Below are 18,216 nucleotides of genomic sequence, written 5' to 3' on the forward strand. Positions count from 1 at the left end.
CAATATGCTCCGTGCATCTCCATAGGAATAGTGTTGACTTCAAGAATGAAAAGGCTGCTTTCCTTAGCAAGCACAAAGCCAACCATTTTGTTACTTCTTTTATTAGTATGTAAATGTTTTATCGAGCTACTTTTATCATCTTCTTCCACTCATCCTGTGTGGCATTATTCTTTGCGACTATAATGTGATCAGTTTTTTTAAAAAGTCTGTTTAACTGTGACTAGGCAAGTTCATTGCCTGGTAAAACTTGAGTTCTTACACGACTCAGCAGTAGAAAAAACCCCCAGAGTATTAAGCAATGAACACATGCTTAAAAGGAAGAGAATGGTTTCTTTAGTTTCTAGAAGTAATTTTTCAAGTGTTTCTACAACAGGACAGAAAAATGGTTTTAAAGGGTTCCAAGCTGGTGTATCAATGATTCCTAGATCTAGTTTCTTCTCCACAGCAAGAGCCTAAAGAGATACGGCCTCTAATTAGCTTTCTCCTCATGCTTCCACTCTCTCCATGTGCCCCAGGTTGGACACAAGATTTGAATATAAGCTTCACGCCTCTAATAATGAAATAATTAAGATTTCTCAGAACTACAACAGTAAATTTGCATTTTTTTCTTGCAGTAGAGAATCATTTAAGAATATATGAAACCTTTTTCATGTTTTTTTACAGGACAAAATTATGCTAAGTCTGTCTCAATATGCAATACACTTGATTTACTGTGGCAGCAAATATTAGGAGGACATTTTCCTCACAAACTGTCTAACTTCCTTTCACCAACTTAACAGTTTAGTCCTGCACCTTTTAAACGAAACTCACAATGTAAGAAACCCTTCAGAATTGTTGCTTCAATGAAGAACTGAAAATGCAGTGTTGTAATTAAATATTTTATTGCATTTGTTGACATACGTATGTGCAAAAAAGACATGAACAAAAAAAAATTTACACATCCTTATCAAAAGCATTGGTGAGTGCCAAGAATATACAGACTAAATAAAATACATAATTTATGCTGCATTGATTTAGGCCCACGTTCTGACCCCCTGATGTTCAGGATATTCTCTTCAAATGCACAGTTCGACCGACTTGCATGTCAGTACCTATGGAGTAAAATGACTCTTCCTGAGTAGCACCACAACAATAGTAATGGTGCCAGCTCAATACCCTCCTTTCTCCCACTTCAAGTATGGATTTTGAGTTGTTTGAGAAGTCCTCAAGCAAGTGTAATACTGATGTCATTAGGACAGCATTGAATATCCAAATATCTTCTAGTTTAGAAGATCAGTATTTCTCACTCTTCCATGTTATCACAGACAGGTGCTTCAACTAAAAAGGCTTTCAGTTTCTGAGAAGTGTTCTGTATCTATTTAGCTTCTATTTGTGTGAAAAGGCCTGTCTAGCACAAAAGCATTTCCTACTAGGATAGGAAAACTTGGAAGTTGAAATTATTTCACTGTTTTGTTACATTAATATAAATAGTAAGAAATGGTGGGGGTTTGGTTTTTTTTACATATAAAATTAGCGTGCAAAAGACCAAAAGAGAGAAGTTTAATTGTGACTGGTGCAGGAAGATGGCAATGCACATCTCCTGATGAAAACTCTCAAATACAAAATATTTGAAATGTTTAAATATATTTATTACAATACATACAAACAGGAGCAGTTAAAATAAAAGTCACTACTTTTGAAAAAATGACCTGCATTAATTCAAAGGATAGCAATAGATCACAGTGTATCAGGAAGCCACCTAGTAATAGTTGGAGAACCTCCTGAAGTGGGAGCTAAAATCACTCCCAAGAACTTATGAATACGTGCTTCACTGACAATGCTCAGTGGTTTCTACAGCTGCAAATATTTTCTTTTTCCTCCTTGCATTCCAAACCTACCGTGGCCAGACTCCCCTTGGAGGAAAAAAGATTATTTTTAAGCTTGAAAAAATGATTGAAATGACGTTAAAATGTTGCCTTCTTCAGGTATACTGAAGAAACATGCCTGTTTGCTTTCGCACACAGAAATTTCCTAGCAATGGGAGAAAAACCTTAACTTTTGTACATCAGTGAAATTGAATGTTAATAAATTTAATCCTTCACATTATTTAAAATATATAAAAATATTAAATCAATGCTTATAAAAAAAAGTCTATTGACAGGGGAAGCCTTCCACTAAACTGCAAGCGTGTATGTGCCAGCACAAAAGACTCTAAACTGTTGTATTTTTATGGGTGCTTCTATAGAAGGCTACCGCATGCATGTCTTCTACTGGCTGATGTGTTACTTGGCAGAAAAATATATTAGAAGCTTAAAGGCTTAGCAGTTGTGAAATTAAGAGTATCAGACAGTGGCTCAATTTAAAAAAGAGTCAGTGAGATGCGACAATGTTGCAGTGCTTCTAGCAAGGCTGTGGGCTTTAAAATGGAGTAAATCAATCATTTACACACAAACAGAGCAAAAGGTACTTATAATTTAATGTGCGGTTTACTCTCGTTAAGGCCAGGGAAAGATGGAAATCAGGTTGAAATTGTAACTAGTTCTGTGTCTTCTGCTAAATTGCTAGCAGGTTCAATATTTTGTCAAAGGAACAGAGCAAAATCTGCTCCAGCATTTGCATCAAGCAAGCTCCAAACTAGTTAAAATTCAAAACTTCTGATTCTGTGCTGTATTGTGTCACCACAGGCAGTATGTCTGCACTGCCTGCAATCTCACTTTGACAAATAAGAATAAAGTTACTTCTCTGGAATTTCTCATTTTCCCTGGGCCAAGCTAGCAGCCCATCATTCATTCTTCTTTAGTGCCCATCTGAAACAAGTATCATTGCACAGAGAGCTTCCTAACACTTGCACCTCTAGTTACAGCAACAGAATACATCTCAAATAAAAACAAATACAAAACAGTTTTACCATCATTTCTAGTAGCCCATAAATAGAAGTACCTTCAGTACCACCACACAACAACCCCTCAAAGTTCTAGGGGTTGTCATTAAAGAAAAATCGCTGGAAAGATTTTGAAGACATTCAAGTTGGTCCACGATAGCTTCAGTAGGATAATCACCTTCTGCAACATGATAAGCAGCAGCAGAGGATTGTTCTGAGAGGGTGTTTTCTTCTGTATTCTAAAGCTTTTTTAACTTGTTCTTTGGCTTCTCCTACATAGTCTTCAACATTTTGCATATTTAGCTCAATGATGTTGAAGGTGTCTGCCTGTTCCTCCACTAGCAGAGCCACCTGCAGAAAGAGCTCGTGAACTTCCTTGATGCGACTTTCTAACTTCACCAGCTCTTTATGACGCGTCTCTATCTCATTCAAGGCTGAGCGAGCCCCCTTAACATCCGACAGGAGATTCTCAGAGAAGACATCCCACTTGCCTTGCTCGATCATCTCCTCAATCTGGTTGCCAGAAACATCTTTGCCCATAATCTCTAGCTGCCGCTGAATCCGAATCTTGCAGTTCTCCCGTTGGTTCATCTCTGCCGCGTTGTACTCAAACATGGCTTCCTGAAAGGTGTGCATGAGGTCAACATAATGGTTCTTTGCTACCCTGGCAATGACAGATGTGGCACCATATTTTGTTACTGCATCTTCACTGAAATCTCTCATTATTTGGAGTTTCCTATGGATGCCTTCTCCACGGGCCTTGATGTCTCTGGCAATACTATTAGTGTCTCGTTTGATGCTACTAAGACGACGCATGGAAGTAAGGAAGCGGCTGTTTTGTTTTCGGAGCCTCTTGACATCTTCTTTTAGGTGGCTATTTTCTGTTCGGATGCTCTGTATGTCTTTATGAAGAGTTGCCAAGGCATAATCAGTCTCATAAAGGAGAGTGTCATGGGGTGAATTTTCATCATTCTCACTGTCAGGAAACTCTTCATTATGTAACCTGGCAAATTCATACAGCTCGTTTAGCCGGTCTTTCATCCTGCCTGTAAACAGAGGAATGAGAAAAGGAGGAAAAAAGTGAATAAAACATTGGTTTACAGGAGTTGAAAGTTCACAGCTAATCCTACATGAAAGAAATGGAGAATATCAGATTTTAAATTTGTTCACAGTATTTCATATAGTGATGACTCTCTGATGCAAAACTGTGGTGCTAGAGTACCCTTCTAGAAACTACAAAGCTTAGGAACTTAAAAAATGCAAGACAGAAGACAAGCAATCCTGGAGACAAATCCAAAAGAGTAGTAAGACAATCTACAACCCCTAAAAATTCCAGTTTTTCACTTAGAGAAAAAAAAAAAATACTTGTGAGCAAATTGATAGGAAGCATTCAGTTATCATTATGCGTAGCCAGCCCTTCCTTATGTCAACTACCACAAATGATTACAGGTCCTTTCATACTACGCTTGCTTTTCCTGGAAGAAGGGTAGAAGTCTCTCAGGAACAGAAATACCATTTACCAGTATAGTTTGGAAAGAAAAGTGTGGAAAGGTGTAGAAAGCAACCAGATAGTATTTTAGAAAAACAAACAAACAAGTTTAGGGTCCCCAGATGCTATCATTGATCACGGTGCACTAGGCATCAAGCAAAACAACACAGTAGTAACAGCATTTTTGTAAGTAAAACCATCCAACCAACCCCTTCTTCATTTTTGTACCATGGAAACACCCCACTGAAGAAATCAAGTACCACAGTTGTTATAGATTAAGATCTGTTTTCTGCATTTGCCTCAGACATCCTGGATTACAGATTTCACTACAACAGCAACAGAATGAGTAATTTGTACAGACCAGTTACATGGTAATGAAACATAAATCTCCTTCAAGCATGCTGTTTACTTGAAACTCTAGACTTAAAAACTTGGTAGAAAGTGAAATCTGAAAACTTCAGCAAGAATCTTGTATTAACTGTTACAGCAAGCAGGAAGCTAAAAATTTCCCATCACAAACCCGTACATCCCATGACATCATTTAAATTATTAAGAAAGAGAACTAAATTAAGAAGCAACATCAAGCATGACACCCCCTAGATCTCTGTATCTGGGAGATTCATTTTTGTTTTTCAAGGATTTAAGTAACCTCACAAGCCTTTACAAACATGCCATCCACTGTGAATGCATCAACTCATAGGATCTCCAGGTTAGGAAAATCCCATGTGAACATACCCAGCATAATATACCTAGATCCAATGTGAATTAAGGATGCAAGTTTATGATCTGCTTCATGGGATGGTTGGATGGATGTATTAAAGAGGTTGTGGAGGAGCCAGAAAAAAAGATTCCATCACACACAGCATCTTGGGCGGACATAGTTAATCGGGCTAGGTATATTGGTTCTGGGAAGTATCCTGATTATGATCGCATTTACACTTGTGCAAAAAGTGAATTTAAACTTTAACCAACACTTTTCCAAGCAACACAAGCCAAGAAAGTTCATTACTCTCCTGAGAGAGGAACATTCATGTAGGAATCTATACCTGTAAAATAGGTCTGTTGGACTCCAAACCATAAGCCACATAGCTGCAACTCAATCATACAGAGAAAGCTTTAGAAAACGAAAAATTTTCCATCTCCTCCCTCAGCATTAATAAAAATCAAGATTTTTTTGATTAATGCTGCAAAAACACCAAGACAAAAATCCCCATCTAAAAAGTAAACAAAAATGTGGGGGTGAGTGCTAAAGACAGGTTTACTGGACTTTAAAGCTGCACAGCCAAGTTGACTTAGAGACACTGCTGCAAGAACATCTGCATTTCATGTCTGGAATACTTAATGGGACATGTTCTAGAAAGCATGGAAGAAAAGCAACAAGCAAAGAGGCATCTAGCAATCACAGGATTATTTCTATCTCTTCTGATCACCAATTGTTTCTCAGATGCTTTTCACCTGAAATATAGATGTGGTTCTGAAAACCTAGCACAGCCCCTAACCTGGCTGCATTCCTGACCCTTAGAGTTTATGATCCTCCCTTGGAAATGCCATGCGTTGTGTTCAGCAGTTCATTCTTTTTATGTTTTGCATCTACATTTGGAAACAACAGCCAGTGTTTGTTATGACCAAACCTTAAAATGACAATCCACAGCAGCAAAATGCCATTCATGTAGAACAAAATCATTTCAAAACAGTTTGTGTACAGGCCTGTGTTGCCTCTGTGCTTACCATTCCCAGAACTTGAAGGAAAAGAAATTTCATCAGACCCTCTAAAAAAAACCTCCATGGAGAGCAGTCTGACAACTGGCTTATCAATAATTATGTTTTTTTTTTTTTTATGTGCTTGACAAAGATGGTGCACTGCTCTGGAAAAATGTGTGAGGAATGTTTAGATCTAAGAGGTACTGTATTGCATCTTGTTCTTCCAAACTCCAGGGATTATAGGCATCTAAAACTTCCAACAATTTTAATGCAGAGATGCTCAAGTATGTATAAAACTCATATGGAGAGCTTGGTACAAATGTAATAAATCATTTTTGTTTGTTAATTATTGAAGCAAGAGTTCTACGACAAGAGCGGGGAAAGTTTACATTTAAATAGAAAACCACACTGAGTGAGAACTCCTGCACAATAACCTCAGTTTTGTAGGAAAAGGTCTACACTTCCTTTCCCCCACTCCCAGAAGAGTAACCTTGCAATTTGTCTTCCTCACCCACAATTATTTTAAGAGGTTAGATAAAATAAAGATAAGCAGATATAGAGAAGCAAAAGTATGGTAAATCACAGAATGAAAATACCAGTGCTGTAGTAAGTTAATGTGTCTACTAATTCTAGAACATCCTTGTAAAATTACCTATAATATTTTTTTAATGCAGCATGAAGATTAAAAGGTCAAGTGTTAGAAGACGAGTAAGGAGCAGTCAAGTGTAGTCTCAGATTGCACTGTGATGTTGTGTACACCCACGAAGATGATGTAATTAAGCACTGGCCTACGTACTATCACTTCCACTAAGTCTCTGCCTATGGTCTGTATGCACTGAATATAAGCTGTACAAGGTAAAATTTAATATTTGCCATTCAGTTTATGGTCAGATAGCTCATTTACTAAGTTACTACTGTTCGTTTCCTCGGGGCTCTCTCCGATATCTTTGGAATGCTTCATAAACTCTGAATAATCTTGTGGAGAAAGGCAGTGCCAACAGCCCATTTTACAGACAGGGATTTCAGGACAGAATGACTGAGGATAAAACCATTTCTCTCGATGAGTTATGATGCCAGTTTAAGACACCTGCAGCATAGTTCTTTGTACCTCGTAAGTTCAGAAGTCAGCTCCCTCTGACTTCAGTCATTGTTGCAAGCCTCAGGCACTTTGCTGAGTAAGATCCCAAAGAAAGAGGCTGGACATCAGCAGATGAACACAAGACTCTAAGGAACTTGTGACAAGTTTGGCTCCAATGATGCAAACAGCATCGCTCAGGAACTCTGTGATCCAACACGATCCAATTCTAAATATGCACAAAGGGATCAATTTAAAGTTGCACAGACAATCTTCGGCCTGGGATTTCCCAGCTTCTGAATGCTTAGCTCTAAAAGCATACATTATTTGAAAATACATACCAAAAATTACATTCAAGGTGATTAGGATCTTTTAACTCTGCCTTGAAGACCTGCATCAGTCAGGGTAATGGCTCTACAGGTAAAGTGACCACCCTTTTGTCTTAACAAATAGATGCCTTCTCTTCAAGCCTCACTTCAGAGCCCTGGACAATCAGTGACTTTTTATAAGCTGCCTCTTCCATTCTCCCCGAGTCTGTCCCTTTCTGCTTCTAAAGAGCATCCCCAAGCCTGCTTCCCATCTTATCCTCACATTTTCAAGTAAGATGCTCTTCCTTATCGACATACAGTGCTTGAATAGAATGGAGAACAGGAAAGAAATGACTTTTTACCTGTATTTCAGGACCGTATCAGGCCACAAAGCACAAATTGCAGAGGAGACCTATTCAGCTTCATACTAGAGCACGTTCAGCTGCTCTCGAGGTTGGCATGTGCAATATTGGGCCAAAGTACGGGACCTGTGACGGAACAGAACATGTTTAGAGTTCAATCTTCTGACAACACCTTTTGCTCAAGGAACACGTTAAACTTATTTTGGGCATTTGCAAACTGCAGCATCCAGAAACTTAGAATTTGGCAAAATTTCGCTAAATTTTCATATAGGAAAAAAAACCAGACTCTAATGCAATACTAGTACAGCAGTCTTCTTCCGTCTCAAATTCCTGTTTCAAGCAAAGGGGAACTAGATCTTCCCAGAAAAAGACAAGGACTTCTGGGCATTCCCAGTGTCTGTGACAGAATCGGTACTATATACCAAAACAAATGAACAAACAACAATGGAAAAGCAGGGGGGACCAGGCAGCTGAAAAAATTCAGCTTAACTGTTCAGTATTTAGAATAGTTTATCTCCTTTGTTAGATGCTGTTGTCAGTCAGGCACGTGTAATTACATTTATTTATATGTTGAAAATGCCACTTGTAATTAAAACAGTAACTTATGAATACATAAGACATCACTATTTGCTAGGAATAGGCTCAGCACTCATTCTTTAAAATCAATGGCAATGCCCTTCCTAATACAGGGCCCCATGCCGCAGTACAAACTGGGGCCCACTGATTGGAAAACAACCTGGCAGAAAAGGACCTGGGGTTGCTAGTGGACACCAAGTTGAACATAAGCCAGCAATGCGCCCTTGGGGCGAAGAAGGCCCACAGCATCCTGGGCTGCATTAGCAGCAGGTCGAGAGAAATGATTCCCTCCCTTCTACCTGACACTTGAGAAACTGCATCTGGAGTGCTGTGTCCACTCTGTGGCTCCCCAGAGCAGGAGAGACGTGGACACACTGGAGTGCATCCAGCAAAGGCCACCGAGCTGGTCAGGGGGTTGGAGCACCTGCAATGTGGGGAGAGGCTGAGAGCTGGCATTGTTCAGCCTGGAAAACAGAAGGCTCAGGGGAGACCTTACTGCTGACTGCAGCTACTTAATGTGAGGGTATAGACTCTTCATGGAGGCACAGTGACAGCATGAGAGGCAATGGATCCAAGTGAGAATAAGAAAAATTCTGACTAAATAGTCGAGGAAAAGAAACAAACACAAACACCTTTTACAAACACTGGAACAGAGGCCCAGAGAAGCTGTGGAATCTGCATCTTTGGACATATTCAAAACTCAGGTGGACACAGCCCTCAGCAACCTGATCTAACAGGATGTGCTTTGAAGGGGCATTGTTGGACCAAATGATTTCCAGAGGTCTCTTCTAGTTATTCTATGATTCCGTGATTCAGCCTTAGGTTAAAAGTTAGATGATTGGAACATAAGAGCTAAACATATTTAACTACTTGCACAGGGTTATTTAAGATGCATCTCCCACATCGCAATTTCAGAGCACCAGCTACTCTGTATTCTGGCATAATAGCCTGGAGAGTATGTATACCTTAACTCTGAGAGGGTGTATTTTGATAGAAAAGGTGTCAGTTTGATTTTCTTCTAAAATACTGTGGATATTTGAACTGGAACATGTACTTCCATATTTGTGTTTTTTAGCAACATAAATCTGTCCTTGTAAAAAATCAAGTTCCTTATGCAGTTCATCACTGTGTATACACATGCACACGCACACACACACAGAGACAGAAAACATGGGCTAGGTTATGACAGCAAGGATTACAACTTTGAAGTCAGACAGCCACCAGGTATAGTCAGCTGAGGATATGTTCAGTATTTATTTCTTCATGTTAGCATGCTACTGCTTGGTATTAATCATCACTACAAATAGCTTTCCTCCGACGCATGAGAAGGATGCAGACAATCTTGTTGCAATAAGACTGCAGCCACATGCAACTCTATGTAACATCTGACTTCACACAGAAAAGGAGCTCCATTTTGAAAGTCAAAAACTTTACATACACATAAAAACCCTTTCCAATAGCCAAGCAACCCTTTCCACATACCAAGAGGAGTCCTGAACTCCTGTAATATAAGATGCCTGACGTAACAAGCCATTTGCAGTAACAGAATTTAGCAGTAAGGACATGTTATGCACATTATTGCATTTATTTCCACTGCACTGATGTTTTGCATCCTGCTGTCTGAGTAGAATTATTTCTATAGAAACAAGCTAGTTGCACAGCTACATTTGTTTCAGCATTAACATCTGTATGTCCACATCACTGAGTTTGGGAACAGGGTGAAATAACCCAGGATTTTCAGCACAGCGTCCAGATTTGTAACACAGGCAGCAGGGAAGGTAGCCAGTGTATGTTTCTTCTTACAGCCTTCATTTAAGGCAGTTGCTAGTTAATATCAATTTGTGGATTAAGTCTAGGCTGTAATCTTCTCATTCTTGAATAAGACTTACAAAATGAAATTTACTTCCATTGAAATAGTCTATTTGAGGAGCAACAGATAATTCAAAACCAGTCATTTATAACTCATTTCTTTCACCTGCAGTTCCCCTCTCCCTCCAAAGGTAAAAAGCAATACTTGTTCCACTATGAACCCACACGGATCACCTGGGCTAATATCCTCTCTCTGGAGTGACAGGTGCTATTGGTTGCATGACACATGACAGATGTGACACTGAACAATTAGGAAATAACCTGCTCATAGGCAGAATTACCTCATAGTCAACTGTGTATCATCACATTCCAGTAGTTTTCCGTACTGTTTATGGACCACGCAGTACTGATGGACATTAACTGAGATAGGTTGGCTGAGCCTAGTACATTCCATTACAAGACAAATAATCAAATAATCTGCTGACACTGCACAGAAGTCTGAATCGTTTATAGGAAAAAAGAAGTGTTAAATATAACTAAAGGCTTTCATTTAAGAGATGGAGTCTCAGACACACTCATTATTTTCTAGCATATTTCTGTTTTGGAAATAACTATATTTTGCAGATTGAACCATTTTGCCTGGTATCTATTTTCCAATAACAATTCAGACGATATTGACTTGGAGAACTCACTATTATTTGCAATGTGTTTTCCTCTTGACAAAGGAGGAGGTTCTAATTGACTCTTACAGCGCAATGATCATCATCTTTTCAGACAAATTACCCCCTTCATCATGTCTGTCACTGCTGGAACTGTAGGCTTGAATCCTTCAAATCGCTTCTCTGTTTCTTGCTTCTCATCTACAAGAGCTTTAGGCAACCCCAAAAATCCTAATCTAGTGAATAGGACACCGTGCCTTCTGAAGCTGCTTTAAGAACTGCATATTCTGCTCCAATATTAACATCTGGATTAACAGACAGAGATCAGCACATCAAAATCTTTTTCTAGCCTCACAGAAAAGAGGCTATCATTTTCTCTACAGTTTCCTGTATTTGACAATGTTTAAAAATATACAGAATGTATTCAGGAGTGAAAAGATATCTGTTAACACTGAAGCACCAGTTAAAAAGCTACAGAAATCTAGCAAGAAGTAACAAATGTATCTGAAGAATATTAGACATTATCTCCTTCATATTGTAGTCAAAGCCCGTTTACAGCAGAATACCTCTTTTATACTTTCAATCACACTAGTGGAAAGCATATACAATTGCAAATGTCTCAGGGCAGTTTCTTTCAAAAGCTTAAATGAATTGTCAACTTCTCTTTTCTCTTCTTCAAGAGCATGATTCTATTTAGTTTTTTTCTTACAGAGCAGCCTTTTAAAGGCCATACACATAACTACTCTCAGTCATGTATTTTAGTCCATCAGCTCAGCTAGGATCCCAGCGACATGCTTTTCGTACTAGAACAAGTTGTTTACTACAAGCGGATATATTCAGAGAACTAGTGATAGCTCCATTCTTTGGAGACTGTTTATACAGTTGTCTGAATCTCTATGTATCCATTGGTTTCTTTTCTACAAAGAAGGCTAGTTAAAAAGGCCTACAAAAAAAAATAACATGCAAATAGTTTGTTGCCTCTAACTTCTCGTAATAAGGCAATAATTTCTTGAATATTGACTGCTTTTGTGATTTCCTTTTGACTTGTCCAAGTTTTCTTTAACAGTGTTGGATCTCTTCAACACAAAGCAACTCTCAATTGCTGCACCATAGCATATTATATATTTCAGAATCTAGTATGCATCTCATAATCTCCAGACTTACTGCAGAAGGTTACCTATCCTGGTACTTTCCATAGACTGGTTATCAGTTTTTCCAGATACCAGTAACAAAACTAGGAGAAGCTGCTGGCATACATTACATGCACAAAGGAAAGCCATCTCATTATCCACATATTCATTTAAGAGACAGGCAAAACCCCTGAAGTTTTAAGCTTCTTGTTACTACACAATAGCACATACTAAGTAGATGCTATTGCCCTGGAAAGCATGGTCTCTTGTATACAGGTGGACTGCTCCTATTTACTGAGTTGTCTAGATTTCCTTGGGCAAGCTGTACATGACCACTGCGAGTTTTCAGTCCTGGATAGTCAGTAATTCTCGGTATCTTCTCTTGCATTTCTCTCATAAGTCATACTGATGAAAAACTGCAACTACATTTGTTTCTCTTTGGTTTGTGGGGGTCAGTACCAGGAAGCCAGAAAGCTTTCTCTGTTTTCTCTGCATGGTCCATTAAAAAGTGTTAATCTTCACACATACTATTTGAATCCCTTCCTGAAATTGCTAACTCTCTTGAACAGCGATCATGCTTTTCTATTCAAGCAGACATTAAGGACAGGAAAGTCTAATGCATATCCCAAATTTACCCACTTCAATTTCCAAAGGGTACTAGACACAGAACATAGTTAGCAACTTTAAGTTTTGAAAACCTGCAAAGAGTTTGCTGAGACCTGCAAACTCATTCTGATCAATTTTAATGTGCACAGCTTTTTAAAAACCGAATGGTATTATAAAGAAGAGATGAACATGCTTGTGATTGTATTTTACCAGAGAGAAAGAAAAAAATCCCACCATAGTTCTCCATTCAGTACTCTGATATCTTATTTAGTGTACGTAGGTTACCAGTATATCCTTTCTTCCTGTGATTGATAGGCAAAATTAAAATCTTCAGGTAAAATTGGCCTCGATAGAAACAAGGGGAGTGTATACTAAACCTCATCAGGCACATTATAGCGTTGCAAATAGTAACACAGAAACATAACACTAGCATAAACAGTGAGACAGCCATCCATGCATTTATTGGCAATTACTACGGTTCAGTATCATTATGAGTCATTAGGCAAGGAAATCAGACTACTCACTCACACGTGGTGCTGCTGCTCCAGCGCTTTGAGTATATACATTCTCCAATTAATCACCTCGGCTTCCCTGAAGCACATTGGCGCAACTGAATAGCTATGTACGTACCGCATTTGTGTAACGACTATTGCTAGTACGCAATGGTATGTAGAAGTGGTTAAGACATTATATTGGCATCTGAATAGAAATATGAGGTTGCATATGATCATCAGTCAGAAGCCACATGTTCCACAGACATCTTAAATTAGCACAACAGCGTTTATTTTCGTAAATATACATGTATCTTCAGCTCATAATATAGTGTTACAATCTGAGATCTAGTACTCTACTCAGAAAAATCCCTTTCAGATTAAAAAGGGTTATTTTAATTGGTATTTGGTCAAGAGGAGCAGTACACTTGAGGCTTAGTTCTGGGTTCTACTGCAAAATCTACACAACTGTAACTGGACCAAAACAGTTTCAGCCAGGAGATAATCCCCACAGCACACATACGTACCCACATCCTCAGCCCCAGGGACATGCCAGGCACTGGAAGACTTTAGACAATTATCCTACACTGCTTAGCAGCCCATTGGTGTTTACAGGCCTGTTCAAAGTACCAGTGAAGTTGAGACAAAGTACAAATGTAATTACAGATATGCTGGCCAGTGGTACTTGGAGATTCTTTTCCTAACTGGGCATATACAAAGCTCAAGCAGACTTTATTCTTGTTTGCAAAAAAGAAGTGATTTGTTACTAACACAGATACGGCACAAAAGAAAGACAGCAGAAAAAGCTGAAGCATTCAGTGCTTTCTTGGCTTTAGTCAATATGCGTTTGTCACGAATACTCTCACATCAAACCAACTCAACTTTTTTTTCTGACAGGTTGACTGACACAGTAGATAAGGCAAAAGCTGCACACATGATAAGCCTTACTAAAGTCAAGATATGTGATATCATTCCCTCTGTGATAAACTACAGAAATATGGTCTAGACCAGAAGTGCCAAACACTTTGTTTGGCAGGCTAGATGAGATATCATGATGTTTGACACAGTCAGCAAAAGCTATCAAAATAGATGTAAAAATGCACCATGGTAATAGTTTCACATACTGTTCCCAAGAAGTGGCTCCCATGAGCCAGCTCTAGTCAGGAGCAGCACAGTCACTCTTCAATAATGCTGTTTCTGACTAGAAATGGCTCACGCAAAGGCAAAGTCTCAGGGAGCAGCCCAACACGCAAGTGTAACCAGGAATAGCTTCTTTGCAAAAATGCATAAAAGTGTATGCAAATCCTGCATTTGGTGCTGAGATGAGTTTGTTGGACTAAATTAACACTACCTTAGCAATTTCTGCATCATGTTTTGTCATCTCAGCACTACAGAGATGACCAAAGAGTCAAAGAAAGCAAATGGACCAGATAAAAGATAATAGAGGGGCTATCTGGTCAAGCACTTTCATATTTGACACACCAGTTATCTTCGAACTATCATGACTGTTTTTGAATATGCCAATATTATGATGATTTTCTGTCAAACTAGGAGGTTATCCATATTTTTTATTAGCAACTTGGAGGATGAAACCAAGCATAAACCTGTACAGTCTGCACACTGAACTGGAAAGGGAAATAAACAAGCATTTGGTGACAGAGAGGAGAAATAATTAGAATTCAGATGATCTTGGCAAGCGTGAAAAGCGATTACAAAAATAAAAGGAAATTCAGTAGAGAGACAAACCTGGGATGGCCTATTTAGAAGATATTATTTGCACAGATAGGAAATAGGGAATACCTAGTTTGGTAGCAGGAAAGCATCAGTGGGGCTACGGCAGATTGCAAGCTAAAAAATAAGTTCACGATACCATGCTGCTTAAAAAAAAAAAAAAATCACATCTGGGCTGATGTGCCTTATATAACCGATAGCAAGGAAAGTACTGATTCTGCACTGCTTGGCATAGGCAAGGCCTCAACTGGAAGACTACATCCAGCACCAAACTAGGAACATTGCAAAATAACTAGAAACTGTCTACAAATGACTTTATGTAGACAACCAGGGAGAGAGACACAGTACTCCAGTATGTTAAAGAGGTTTACCAAAAGAGAAATGATCAGTTTTTTCCCTGGATCCCTGTTCCCATCAGAAACACACGAAGCAATCAATTTGATTCACATATGACATTTAGCAGGAAACACTTTCTTACTGGGAGAGGAGCTGAAAATTGGACCAGTTCTCCATGGGAACATTGTGGAACTCTCTTCCTTAGAGAATGAAGACAGGCTAAAAAAATCTCTTTCAGGTCTGGTTTACATGCACTGCTACAATGCACCAGAATGGATTAAGTAATGTCTTAAAATCTCTTTGTGACCCTATGTTTGCATGATTTTCTGCTTTAACGCTAAACTCCCTCTTAGTCCCTGTCTCATTGCACGTCTAGCATAGTGTAAGTGCGTGCCTATGCTAGGGAAGAATTCTGGTAATTTATTTTACCCAGTATCCTACTCTTTACCCTACTCCCTACTATTTTTGTACCAATGGCAACTAGCATTCCTCCTTTTAGAGCAGGTCTTAGTTATTGTTATATTATCATTGCATTTTGTCTCACAAAACGTTCCCTCTCACTTTCCAAAAACAGCATAGTGCAAAACAGAAAACGATTTCAAAAAATTTTAAAATGCCTTAGATATGGAGCCTAACCCCACAACATCAGAAATCTCCATGGCTATGTGATATAATATGCAACTCATTATGTTTATTTGCAGTGCCCAGAAGTCAATGTTATCGCACTATCCCTCTTGTAACATGTCACGAGATCTTCAGAAAATGCTTGTTTTCGTGATAAGGCTGTCTTACGACAACAGAGGTTAACTTACAGTTTTAGTCTCAGCCAAAAAGCAGATGTATGTGCCATATGACTTAACATGCAATTTCAGTTTCAGAGTAGTGGTGATTCCATGTAGTTAGTGAAAAAAACAGAGGTGAGAAAATGGTGTTCACACGTTGGGGTGTGGGGCATCTCAGCCTCCCTTTTTTTAGGTGTCTAACTTCAGTCTGTTCTTCTGAATGAAGAAAAATTGTAGTCGTCTATACCACTTCCATATAAAACTATTTAAATAGCAAGTAACACTATTATTAGGAAAACAGTATCCCTTAAATTGTACTCTCACCTTAAAGAGCTACATATTCCCATTTGAATCCCTTTTTAAAAGCTTCACAATAGTTCAAAAAATACTATCTAAAAACAGGAACAAGAACTTTGAATGTCCATTTTAGGCCAATGCTGTTATTCTAGTCATTTCCTTTCCTGGTACCACACAGTTGCTTGCATGCAGTTATCTCAGGCATACACGAGTACTTCGCAGGAAAGAAAATTAGTATCAATTACTAGGAAACAATCAAAGAATGCTAACTTCTGCAGTCACTCGCAGATCTGGCCATTCTGATGCAGAAGAAAGGCGTAAAAGCTATTATATTTTGCGTATAAAACCAACTATCTATAAAGTCTGCTCTGCAGCTATTCGTAATGACATATGAGAACTATGAATAAGTTTGACTTTTGAGTCAGACAATCAAGGCAGCTGGAAATTCAGACAAGCGTTCAGCCGGCATGAAGAGACCCTCAGGGGCTCGGCATTACAAACGCCTTTGGTTTTTGCTCGTCCTGCTACACCATGAAAAACCAACAGCAATCCCTTTTTCTCCTTAGGAGAGACTACAGCTGTAACACGGTAGCTAAAGCTGCGGGGCTTCAGACAGCAACCGCGCTCCCCTGCAACTTCCCCTCCGCGACGGCCGGGCGACCGTGCTGAAATGGGGCAGTTTCGCTTACTCTTACGCAAAACCGTATTGCAAAGCGCTCCGAAAACCACGTTTCCTCCTCGCTTACTGGCTAGACTAGGCGCAAGTGACGGCAGGAGCTGCGGCTCCCTCCCCGACAGAAAGGGATGGGACTGACCGCCGCCGCCGCGGCGTCCGGGCCCCGGCACGGCCCTCAGTCACCCTCTGCCCCGACGGGGCGGGCCGGGCCGGCCAGGGGCGCCGGCCGATGTTGAGCGGGGCTCGGGGGTGCGAAAAGGGCTCCGGTGCTGGGATCCGGCAGCATCTCCCCGCTGCTGACGGAGGCGCGCCCGTCGGGTGAAGGAGCTCAGCCGCAACCCGCTCCCCGCCCCCGAAGAAGGCGCCGTCTCCCCCGCAACCCCTGTTGCCCAGCAGGTACTCACCGCCCAGGCAGGACGGGACGGCTCGGCTCGGCTCGGCTCGGCTCGGCTCGGCTCGGCTCGGCCCGCGGTGCTCCCAAAGGTGCCGGTGCCGCCGGAGAGCCCGCGCCGTCAGGGCAGCGCTAATCTCCGCGGGGCGCCCCGCCTCCGCCGCTCGCCTCGCCCGCCCATTGGCTGCGAGGGCGGGGCGATTTGCATAGCGGCCGGTTCGGCCCGCCCCGCGGGCTGTCCATCAGGGCCGTCGAGTCGAGGGGCGGGCGGCCGCGGAGCGGCGCTAACCCCTGCCTCCTCCTCCTCCTCCTCCTCGCGAGGGGGTGGGGGGAGCCCGCCCCGTCGGTGCTGGGAAGCGTGGGTGGGCCTGCCTAGCCCTTGTGGCCAACCCTCACACGGAGCGAGCCTGCCCTTTCCTGCCCCCACGGACAAGCGGTGGCTCCCCGGGATGAGGAGGAGCCAGTGCCGACGGGGCGTCCTGGGGCCTGTGGGGCAAACTGGGCGGCGCAGCTGCCTCCCAGACCCTCCAGCCGCCACAGCCCTGGGCGCTTCTCAAGCCCGGACTATGTGGCAGGGAGCTGCTCGGTAACCCATGCACTGTGGTCACCGTCATAACGTGGGGCACGGCACAGGTCCGCACACACTCACTCCGGCTAATAAGTGGGTTCCTGTCGCAGCGTTTAGCCTCAGGTGGAGCCCTGCCCTGACGCGCGCTGCCCGCATGTAACCTGCTTGGCTTTTCTCCCGTCTGGACGGGCAGCCCTAACGCCGTCTTCCAGGCGGTGCTGCTTGCTCTGTCAGGCCTTAGCCTGCGCGGCTCACCATGCTCTGCGCCACCCCGGCGCACCGGCCGCCTCCACGCTCACCCTCACCTGCGAGGACAGTCTGCCAGAATCGCCCCCATGGCTGTCCTGGCACGGCAAGGCCTGTCGGGTC

General features: G+C 41.3%; 1 protein-coding gene across 2 annotated transcripts; it reads right to left on the minus strand.

The window, feature by feature from the left end:
• Nucleotides 1–864: 864 nt before the first annotated feature.
• STX11 (syntaxin 11) lies at nucleotides 865–17,442 on the minus strand. 2 transcript variants are annotated; one of them, XM_068938831.1, is made up of 3 exons: nucleotides 17,293–17,442; nucleotides 7,796–7,921; nucleotides 865–3,906 (listed from the first exon to the last, which is right to left on the minus strand). In XM_068938831.1, exon 3 carries the CDS (start codon nucleotides 3,899–3,901, stop codon nucleotides 3,035–3,037), a length of 867 nt encoding a protein of 288 aa, XP_068794932.1. In that variant the 5' UTR covers nucleotides 3,902–3,906; nucleotides 7,796–7,921; nucleotides 17,293–17,442; the 3' UTR covers nucleotides 865–3,034. The 2 variants fall into 2 exon arrangements, with proteins under 2 accessions (XP_068794932.1, XP_068794933.1); XM_068938832.1 differs by lacking the exon at nucleotides 7,796–7,921 and having other exon boundaries at nucleotides 17,293–17,432.
• Between the last annotated feature and the right edge of the window lie 774 nt (nucleotides 17,443–18,216).

Source organism: Struthio camelus, chromosome 3 (genome assembly GCF_040807025.1).
Source record: "Struthio camelus isolate bStrCam1 chromosome 3, bStrCam1.hap1, whole genome shotgun sequence".
Lineage (NCBI taxonomy): Eukaryota > Metazoa > Chordata > Aves > Struthioniformes > Struthionidae > Struthio > Struthio camelus.

Bases quoted from the DNA above. Each gene is read 5' to 3' on its own strand.
- STX11 (XM_068938831.1), bottom strand. From the start codon at position 3,901: ATGAAAGACCGGCTAAACGAGCTGTATGAATTTGCCAGGTTACATAAT.